General features: G+C 31.5%; 1 protein-coding gene across 1 annotated transcript; it reads left to right on the top strand.

Moving 5' to 3' along the window:
* Nucleotides 1-6,894: 6,894 nt before the first annotated feature.
* LOC143588332 (putative transmembrane ascorbate ferrireductase 4) lies at nt 6,895-8,828 on the top strand. The gene is made up of 4 exons (XM_077069365.1): nt 6,895-7,041; nt 7,152-7,203; nt 7,382-7,569; nt 8,623-8,828. Exons 1-4 carry the CDS (start codon nt 6,895-6,897, stop codon nt 8,731-8,733), a joined length of 498 nt encoding a protein of 165 aa, XP_076925480.1. The 3' UTR covers nt 8,734-8,828.
* The last annotated feature ends 2,734 nt before the right edge of the window (nt 8,829-11,562 follow it).

Raw genomic sequence — 11,562 nt, 5'->3', positions numbered from 1 at the left:
GTTGGGTGGGGTTTGTCAAACCCAGTAGTACTACTCAATAGTGACTCGCTATTCTAAATATTAACCGGTTCGATGTGTAGGACTTCAATTGTTTCGTTTGCCACTTAGCCTTTACAAGTGATATATAATTTATAACTAAATCTTAAATGCGTTGTGGAGTATGTTATCTCCCCCAAGTGAAAAGCGTTTGAAAACAGTTTAAAGAGGGGAAAGTGAAACTCACTGTTTGCGAAGAATTTCCCAAATTAAATCACCAAGATGCGCGTCACCGAAAAACTCTCTCTAGCGTTCTAAAACAATAAAGAGATTTTTCTAAGTGTCGGAATATTATCGAGTCTCTAGACCCGGCACATAATACCTATGCACATAACATGTTTCGTGTTTCGTTTGTGAATCGTGTGTGACTTTAACCAGCGTATTTGTGACACATTACATGTGTAAGCAATCATATACGTGTCATATATTCATAAAGTACCTCACTATAAATTACTCTCCGTAAGGGCATTTTGGTCAACAAATAACAATTAACTAGCCATTATTCCCCATGAGGGCAATTTGGTCAAATCATGGCAATCAATTAGCAATTATTCCCCGCAAGGGTATTTTGGTCAAAATATAACAATTATATAGCAAGTATCATGTTTCATGCATTTTTACACAACTTAGCAGCTAGTTTCACCGAGACAGAAATCCTACTAGAAAGATTGTACTATTTCGCTAATCATAGCATTTCAATTAATTTACCAAAAATCATCACAGAAGCACATATGTCTTAGGTTTCCAGAACATATTTTATTATATTTTTATTCCACATAGTTTTCTCACAATCATCAAATCATTACAGCAAACTCATAACAGTCAAATTCATGCGCAACAGAATGTTATTTGCAATTTCCGTTAAAAGGAAAATCCAATAAATGCAAGACCACTTGGGTTAGGTTCCTAACTCAATAAGTCAACTTCCAGAAGTGGAACCAACCCAATTGGTCTCGTAGTTCATGAGATATAACATTTACAACACAAACTAACAGCAGGTCTAACAGCTCAGCTTTGCACAACGTTTTTGTAAAATCTTAAAAGTTAACTTCTACTTGTCCAAAAATTACAAGTTTATACTTTATAGAAACTAGACTCAACCTAGTTTACTGTAGTACCAATGATCTCAACCAATTTTCACGTTTACACTTCGTTACAGTCACTTAAACATCATATACACATTCTGTCCAGAAGCTGTTTGCATCCAAACTCAATATATTAACAACCTATGAACTATCATGCATTCATATAACACTCTAGACTCCATAAACACCATCCATGCACATCAATTACCCATTACATACATGATTAGGGTTTTTGTTTGAACTCAAACCATAGACACAACAATTAACATGCAACAACATTCAATCTGGTTATCAAATCATTATCCAATCAACAACAAATCATATTAACTATACATACATGAAATCGGTCAAGCTAGGATTTTCAATTAACCCATTAAACATCAAAATCAAGTAACAAGGATGTAAAGGATGATCAATTATACCTTCCTAGCACCTAGTTCTTCAATCAAAAGCTTGAATTTAGGGTTGTAGGTGTGTGTATAGTGGACGGCAGCCAAGGAGCAAGGGAGGGAGGGGCCGATCGGACTTGTAGGGTTAATAATAATGAGTTAGGGTTGATTGTTAAGGATATATTTATAAATATACAAGTTACACTCAAGTCCCTCTACTTTCAATTGTTGTTTTTCTAACTTAACTAACTAGTTTACATCTTTAGTTAATGTTCATAACCATGTTATCACGTAACACATAAGTCTAACACATAATTATCACATAATTACTGTTTTGAAGTTTTTCGTTTATTTATCAATCGTTTGCGTCAACTCGTTTGCGTTTCGGTGCAAATCCCGAAAGACTACACATGTAGTAAGTGTTAAGCGTCATTTAAACCCTAGTTTAAATGTAATGAAGTGTGCGTTATAGATTTAGTGATCTTAAGTTTGAATTGACGGAGTTGAGTTAACGGAGTTAACCTGAAATTGACGATTGTCACAATTATCGACGAGAAATCCTATGTAACGACAATTACGGAAAATAAATATGGATAGAATAACGAAGCTAACACTGGATAGAGGTTCGGGATTTATGATCAGGTGTGTTATTGAGAAAGTGATATATGACCTTATTATCCATTCTATTACTTTTATTTAACAACGATTTCACATAAATAATATTATTTTAGTTACAAAGTTTCCTAAAAATACTTAAGTAAATAATTATAAGACATTGGATAAATTATATAAAGATATTTGTTTTAAATAATTATTTTAAGTTAAAAAATACATTTAAGGTATTTATATATTTGTCAAAAATCTTTATTAAAGCTTCTATAATTTTATGAAAATACCAAAAACGCCAACTATACGTTTCGGTTCAATAAAATAATGTTTTATTTATTATTTATTACAATAATAAGTAATTATTTATTAAACAAAAGCCAAACCTTTTTTTTAAATAAAAACCTTTATCAATTTAACCACTAATAAATGTATATACATGATTTAACCAAAGTTCAGAAAACAACGCGTTAAAGTGTTGGTTTCAATAAAATACGAATTTATTATTAGTTTTTATATGCTTACAATATTAATTAATGTTAGAAATATGAGTAGATGAATAAATAAAAAGTTTCTCTAAAAAAGGGCCTGGCCGGGACTCGAACCTGCGCTAGTGGTCGGCTCGCAAGGATAAGGCACACCCCTAGCCAACTGGGCTAGGGGTTTAGTTGATTAAAAGCTGAATCAGTTAAACTAAAAACACACAATTGCGTATCACATATAAACCATGAGCCCTAGATCCAACAATCGATCAAACCGATAACTTTTGATTCAATTAACATTAGGGCTTTTGATCAGCAACAAAACGCGATTTAAAACATGTATTCAATTACCTCTTACGATGATCTGAGATGAGTTAACGAGTTCAACAACAGCGGCGGCCAAGATGTATCACGAGCGGAGATTTACGAGATGGTTGATGCAATTGGGGTTAGGGTTAAGATTCGCGAGGGTTAGATGCAGCTAATTGTGAGTTTAATTGTATTTTTTATAATCGATTATAAATATAACGAGATTCATTCGAGTGTCGGCCATGTATAATTAGAAAACTAAAACGATTTAGTCTATATAATCAAAATTAGTGGTGTCGGCAGGCCGAAAATGGAATGGTTTTACGATCCATGATTCAATTACCAATTATACAACAAGGAATAAGGTCCAAGAAATCCTAAATTGAAACCGGGTTTGCGATAGGGTTAATGGGTTCGAGTTGGAATTGGGTCAAACGGGTTAACCAGATTTCTTGGGTTATTGCCTATTGGATTATAAATATCAGATTTTGCAAAATAGTCCTTATAGATTAGATATGGAAACATTTAAGGGTGAAAGTATAGATAAGGGTACAAATGGCATATCCTTGAAAGTTATTTATATATATACATATATATATATATAAATATATATATATATATATATATATATATATTAATATTAAATAAATATGATAAGAATTAATAATAAAATAATATTTATTCGATAAACGCGATATTTTATTGGTGAAATTTATCGAACGTAAAAGCGGGTTGGGTAACATAAGTTGGAAAAATCCGAGTTGTTACAATTGTAATGAGCATGACTAATGATAGAGGCGTAAGTCGAGTAAGAACAAAGAAGATTAGATGCCAATGAGATTAGTAAAACCCAACACGGATTGCAGCAGTGTCAGAGAAGATAAGAGATAGTTGTGTAGTTACACCTTGTCATAAATATTTAGTACAAATATTGTCACTTATCTTTATCAATAATATTCCGCTGCTTACATATGGTACCAATTTGTCCATAAAACTCCCAGGCCCCCATGGCAAGGTGTGACATAAATGGACAAAACCAACAACTATATATGATTGATTATATAAAAATCAAATAAATTACATGAATTGTGAAAAATACATAAATACATGAATAATAACAAAAATATACATCAGTATTAAACAAAAAATAAGATATCTTATCAACAAATCTTCAACCCATGAAATTAGCTATATCAAGTTGGGAACATAACCTGAAATGAGAAAATTAAATATTAATATTCGTATTACAAATAATAAATTTTAATCGTAGTAATGTTACATGCTATGAAATATTTACCCGGTAATTCATAAAATTCAACTTTAATTTAAATTTTGAAATTTATAAATTTTAAATTACATCGTTTTAGAAATAACAAATTTTAGTGATGGTAATTTTAGACATTATGAATCTTTGTTTAATCAGCCATTTAAAAAGTTCAAGTAAAAGTTAAATTCAACTTTAATGTTTGACCAGACAATTTAAAAATTTTTGACCAACTTAAATGTTTGACCAACAATTAAATAAAAAAATCAACTTTAATTTAAATTTGGAAATTTAAAATTTTTAATTCAAATCGTTTAACTTACCAAGTTAAACGTTTGACCAGCAATTAAATAAAAAAATCAACTTTAATTTAAATTTGGAAATTTAAACTTTTTAAATCAAATTGTTTGGAAAGTTAAACTTTTTAAATCAAATTAAACTTTTTAAATCAAATCATTTAACTTACCAACTTAAACATTTGACTAGCAATTAAATAAAAAAATCAACTTTAATTTAAATTTGAAAATTTAAACTTTTTAAATCAAATCGTTTAACTTACCAACTTAAACGTTTGACCAGCAATTAAATTAAAAAATCAACTTTAATTTAAATTTTGAAATTTAAACTTTTTAAATCAAATCGTTTGGAAATTTAAACTTTTTAAATCAAATCGTTTAACTTACCAACTTAAACGTTTGACCAGCAATTAAATTAAAAAATCAACTTTAATTTAAATTTGGAAATTTAAACTTTTTAAATCAAATCGTTTGGAAATTTAAACTTTTTAAATCAAATCGTTTAACTTACCAACTTAAACGTTTGACCAACAATTAAATAAAAAAATCAACTTTAACTTAAATTTGGAAATTTAAACTTTTTAAATCAAATCGTTTTAGAAAATAATAAATTGTAATGATGGTAAGTTTAGACTTTATGGAATATTGACTTACCATTTACAAATTTCAAATTTAAATTAAATTTGGAATTTAAAATTCGAAATTGTAATCGTTTTAGAAATAAAAAAAAATTAATCGCGGTAATGCTACATGTTATGGAATGTTAAACCACTTATTTTACAATTTATTATTGGCCTTACCGGAAAATACTAATGATAATGTCCATGGATGAAACTTTTTATTTAGAACCTAGAAGAACAACATGTGAAAGAAAAAAATAGGAAAAATATAAAACTTCAAATAAATATAAAACAACCATTGTTATAGGTATAACACATGAACGGAAAAACTTAACGGAAAAACGTAAAAACGTAGAAATATTAGCTTCATCGCCGTTTTTTATTTAGAACATAAACTGATTTTAAAAAAATCAGTTAACAATGAAAACAAAGATAAAAATGTTAGATCTACAATAACCGGAAGAAAATATGATGTTGCCGGAAAAAGATATAACATTGCCGGAAAATCATATAACATTGTTGGCCATTAGAGTATATAATATATAAACTTACCAGAAAACAATTAATCTCGATCTACATTACCGGAATATAGAAGATGGTGGATGGTGGAGTTAGTAATCCGAGAGAGTTAGGGAGAGGGAGATAGAGATTAAATACAAACAAAAACGGAAAACAAAAATCTTACCGGAAAATCGTAAAAACTTCAAAATATCAATTAAATCTTGGATTTTGATATACAACCTAAAGAGATTATTACAAAATCATATAAAAATTAAAATAAAAATAAACCATATCGGAAAACCTTACCGGAAAAAGATATTACCTTGCCGGAAAATCAAATAACATTGTTGGCCATTAGAGTATAATATATAACCTTGCCGGAAAACGATTAATCCCGATCTACATTACCGGAATATAGAAGATGGTGGATGGTGGAGTTAGTAAGCCGAGAGAGAGAGAGAGAGATTAAAATGATTTTGATGGAAAATATTAAGGTTTAAATAAGTATTTTGGTGTTTGGTCAATATGACACATGACACAATATTAGAGCTTCTGAAAATGGTAGTTTGATGAATGGATTGCACCTGTGGACAGCTAGTTGAATACCATGTGTCCACACTGTATTGCTTTAATAGTATTTAAAGATGTTAATTAATTTATGAATTATTATTATTATTATTATTATTATTATTATTATTATAACAAAGAATGTAACCGATCTAATATGTATAAAGAAACTGAATACACACGATTACAACCAAGTAAGAAGATTTTGTTGTTCAACTAAAAGAGACATTATTAGATAACTAAATATGTTAATTAAAAATTGTGTGTATCGAAAAATTAAGGATTCACCATAAAATTCTTTCTAGTATACTAGAAACGAAGGTTTTTATCATCAATTTAAACCCGGTATTGTTTTTAATATAATTAGTGTTCGAAAAAAGGTAAAAGAAAAAAAACTCCGCGACGTAAAAAGTAACAACGACTAGCACGAAACTCACTCTAATGTAAGTTTTGTTTTTCGTAATCTTATAGTATTTAAAAAGTATAAAATTTAAATTAAATTATTCAGAAAGCTCAACAAAAACAAATTTGTATATGCCTCTAAAAGAGTTATTATTCAAATATATTTAACGGAAATCAAGCTAACATAATTTAATGGCAATATGTAAACTGTAAAGCTATAGTCTTAATTAAAAACAAAAACAATACAGCGTTATGCGGTCCCTTGGATTTAACACAATCATATGTGACAACATCAAAGTTAAAAAGAAGTGGTGTGTGTCGGTGGCACTGCTAAGCCATGGCTACGGCTAACTCTCTCCTGTTACTAGCCCGAGTCTCTGCTACTGTGGTTGCCATTCTGGTCCTCACTTGGGCTCTCTACTTCACCACCAGCTTCCTCCCTCACACTCATACAGCTCTCTCTCACAAAGACCTCATTTACTCTGTAGCCAGTTAACTCTCCTTTAGTTATACACTAAGTTGTTTTTTTTTTTTAATTACTGATTTTGCATATCTGCTAGTGAATTTTTTCTGGTGTTCCGTTTAAATCAACAGGTTTTGCATCCTTTGTTAATGGTGATTGGTTTCATTCTCATAAGTGGAGAAGGTATGCTTTTTGTTAGAAGATACTATTAGTTAGGCTTAATAATTATCTTTACTAAGATTTGATTTTATTAAGTTTGATTGCAATAATTCCTTTCAGTTGTATTCTGATTAACTTCTTTATTTTATACTTTTCGGCAAGGGTGGGTTAGTTTATGAGTTTGGTGATGAAATTAATGCAGCAATATTGGTGCATAGATGGTTCAAGAAAGAAGAAGAAATGGGTGCATTTGTGGCTACAAGGGGTGGCATTGGCGAGTGGGATATCTGGGATTTGGACAAAGTTTCAAGGGACACAAGGGGTTGTGGCCAATTTCTACAGCTTGCATTCTTGGATGGGTCTTCTTTTGTTTCTCTTTTTGGAGCCCAGGTCATTCCAGTTTTACATCTCTTTTAAATAGATATAATAATATATCTTCACACTACTGTTCCACGAATATTCTGTGCCAAATCGGTAACCATGATTTTCAGACACAAAACCAAACCAAACCAAACCAAACCGTCCTGGTGGGTGGGTCAACTGGTTTTACCGGGTGTGGCTGGGTTTGGTTTTCACGATTTTAACCCATTTTTTTTTACTTTCAAAATCATTAGTTTGTATTAATTTTGTATACAATGATTATGTAAATAATAAAGCTTAAACGACCAGTTCGGTTTACTCGTTTCACACGTCCATCTCAAGTTTATAACGATGTCCATTTAAAACAAGATTTTATCTCCACGGACACAAAACACGTTGAAATGGGTATGCGTCCACCTTAGATTCATAAATGTTCCAAATGATTCAGTGTGTAAAAAATACCGTAATTTTTTGTACATTACTTACACTTACGTATTACACATGTGTAAAAAAATTCAATTTTTTTTTGTTACGTTGAGTTCTTTCGAGTTCTTAAAACTCAAAGCGGTTCTCAAAAGAAATCAATCCTATATATATATATATATATATGGTAGGATTAATGTAAAAAAAAATATTTTTGTGAGAAGAATAAGAATAGATCTAGGCCCTTGGATCTATGATCTAGTGGTTGAGATTGATAGTTTCTAAATAATTGTATTGTTTCATATTTACATTGTATAGTGTCATATTTAGGTGATTTGTTTTATTTTAAAGCTTTTATCACACTTTTCACAAAACACTTGTTTTTTATTTGAACTCTTTTATATATATATATATATATATATATATATATATATATATATATATATATATATATAATTAGTGAAGGCTTTTTGGAAGAAAGTAACACACAACTATTAAAGATATTAATGGTCCCTCTCCACTAATGAAACCAAACACCATGATTGCTTCTATTATTTAAGAAATATATAATTATTTATTTGTATAAAGACTCGGAAAATAACTTTTAGAATTTTGTTATACAAAAGTATGCGTTAATCCTTTTATTGTTGTTTGATGTAGTGGTTGATGGGTTTTCTAAGCTTTTGGCATAGAGGCGAGGTGCGAATGAGCAGAATGCGTTTTTTGCCTTGGCATGTATTTCTTGGTCTTTATACGTGTAATAACAGCTGAAACCGGGCTTCTCGAGAAGTTGACTTTCTTGCAGTCAAATGGAGTAGTTTTGAAACGATGTAACGAGGCAATGATTGTTAACGGATTAGGGCTGTGGCTGGCCATGCTTTGCAGTGTGGTAATATCAACTGCGATCTCACCCAAGCACTACCAGAGTATTCCCACAACGAAGGCCATGTACTCGGATAACAAGTGCTTGACTTCCTAGTCAAATTCATTTTCCTCGTGTTTCTATGTCGAGAATTCGTGTACATAATCGATCATGTGTTGGGACTTGTGAGTGAAAGTGGGTTTCCTTTGTTTATTAATATTGTCATCGAACGCTTTGGACCACGTTACTAAATTAGTTAAATTAAGTTGTACGTACTAAATGGTACACGAAAACACCATTTTGCTTTGTTTTTTTATTAATAAATTTATAAACAGAAGATGATTTTAAAATGATCAAAACACGATTTAAAATTTTAGTGATAGTTCAATTTGTAGGTAAAATTGATGAATGATATGGGATATATGGTGCAAGTTTAATTTTATCAATTTTTCTTTATAGGTCTTTTGTTGTATGCTCTATTGTAGTCTTTTAGTTGATTTCAGTTGTTTCTTCTCTGTTTGTTCGGGGCGTCTTACTATTAACTCGTCTGTTTTGTTTTATTGTTTTTTTTATATTTAAGTTGGCCTTATAAAAAAAGGTAAAACTGATTAAAAAGTTATATAAAAAGAAAGGTTTTTGCTTTTCCGTTTTATCGGCAAACCTCTAGGTCAGGTCAAACTGGATTTTAGGACTGTTTCTGACCAATTTGGATTTGCAAAATGGATCAAGTCTACCTTGGTTCAACATATTGTATGGCTTCACAATTTTCATAGTTTTTTTTTGAAAGGCTGCGCGACAAACGAAACCATTTTAAAAGTGAAAGTCTGGGAATATAAGTTATTTTATAAAGTAGAGGCTAATGAGACGAAACTTTTACTCTAAGCAACACGATACAAGAGATTCTTTAGATTCAAATGTAAGTCTTACGTTTAGAACTTATTTTGACCATTAAAAAACTATATTTGAATTGAGTTTTCTTGATTAATTGAACAAAGGATGTAATTTTTTTATAGTGAGATTGATCCAGTAATTATAACGATATAACATGGTTTATAGCACCACGTCACAATTGAGTGTTCTTGATTAACTGAACAAAAGATCTCAAATTAAGTTTAATGAAAAATATGTAAGTTAAGATTGGGACTTTGGGGTGAAAATGCCACGCAATATTACCTTTTTATAATCAATGTTGGGCCTTAAGGGTTTTAAGTAACAAAACAAATTGGGCTTTTAACAAATAGTATAGTGGGCCGTGGCCCTTTTAACCTTTTCGTTCACATCTTTGATCGGATTTATCACATTTGTGAACGGATTTACAATTCAACCTGTAACTACTTAAGATTATGTGTAGTGAATACCCCCTATGGAGACGTTATGCGTCATATGACTCTACATCATCATAAAGGGGTTATACAAAAACGAGTGTCGTGGATAACCCTCATTCTAATCATTACTCAATTATTATTATTATTATTATTATTATTATTATTATTATTGTTAAAATAAAAAAAATCCATATCCAATCACCATCATTGACCAAGCTCACCAATCACCATCAAGAAACACCACCTTTGTGAGGAAGCTCCCCACACCTCCAAGCCCTCTAAGACGCCACTGGGGTTGGGGTTGGGTGGGGGTTATGGGTGTTGGAAATGTGGAGCGATTCGGGTCAAGTTAACGCGAGCCGACCTGGTTATGAGCCGTGAGAGTTACACGAAGGATAACGAACTTCAAGCCAACTTAATTAGTTAACTAGGCCAGACACAATTAAACAAGATTAAATGGTGGATAAGACTTTTAGTGTGGTGATTGGTCTCAAAGTCCATCGGGTTTAATTAACACCTAAACCTAGTTTGTGCCTATATATAGACTTAATATATTATCTCATAATATCTTATCATAAACACACAAGCTCCACTCCAAAACCCTAGCCGCCACCGCCGCCGGACACCTGCTCCGCCACTGATTCCGGCTGCCGCCACCCTCTGGCCGTCGCTGCTGATCAGTTTCCACTGCTGCGCCGGAGCTGCCGCTGCTGTTGCCGCCGTCCGCCGCTTTGTTGCCGCCGGAATTCTCGATTCATCTTGTTGTGTCACCTAGCATCGTTCTTTACTCCTCGGTGTCTCAACCGGTTATTCGTAACCGAGGTAAACTTAAATACGGCTATTTACGTTTATGGTTGTTTAGATATCGTACTCGTATTGTTGTAACGCATGTATATTTGTTAATATGATTAATAAATATGAAACAAATATTAAAATCGGGTTTAAACCGTTAAACCGTTCTTTGACCACCGTTGAAACCCAACAGTGGTATCAGAGCCGTGGTTACAACATACGAGTCGATTCCAGTCTTTTTACCGGATCTACATCATAAACTTTAATCGGTTAAAGTTGTTAATCTAGATATTTTTTTGGGTAATCTTGATTTGGTCAAAGTTTTATTTATTTTATTTTAACCAAAATATTACCCGATCTTATTGTTATGAATATGTAAATCCGGCCCCGACCTTTGTGTGTTTGGATGTTTGAGCTTGGTTTTTGGCCATATGGATGGTTCAAAGTTGTATTCGGTTATATTTTATTTTATGGTTTTCTTTTGGCCATATGGATGGTTCAAAATTGTAATAGGAAATATGTTAGTATTTTATATTTTGTAATAAAGAAGACCCGAAGATAACCAAGGACAAGCTCACGGGATCGTTGGACTTATTGGGAGTTTGGACAAGATGACGGGAT

The sequence above is a fragment of the Bidens hawaiensis genome, unplaced genomic scaffold (genome assembly GCF_021521415.1).
Source record: "Bidens hawaiensis isolate Kalapana, Puna unplaced genomic scaffold, B.hawaiensis_p1.1 tig00036320_1, whole genome shotgun sequence".
Taxonomy (NCBI): Eukaryota; Viridiplantae; Streptophyta; class Magnoliopsida; order Asterales; family Asteraceae; genus Bidens; species Bidens hawaiensis.
Note: the sequence above shows the minus strand (reverse complement) of the source record. Positions and strands in the feature narration are given on the sequence as shown.

Excerpts from the sequence above, each read along its gene's own strand:
- LOC143588332 (XM_077069365.1), top strand. The coding sequence starts at position 6,895 with ATGGCTACGGCTAACTCTCTCCTGTTACTAGCCCGAGTCTCTGCTACT. Across the intron at positions 7,204-7,381 it reads CATTCTCATAAGTGGAGAAG|CAATATTGGTGCATAGATGG; the intron begins GTATGCTTTTTG and ends AAATTAATGCAG. Across the intron at positions 7,570-8,622 it reads TTTCTCTTTTTGGAGCCCAG|TGGTTGATGGGTTTTCTAAG; the intron begins GTCATTCCAGTT and ends TGTTTGATGTAG.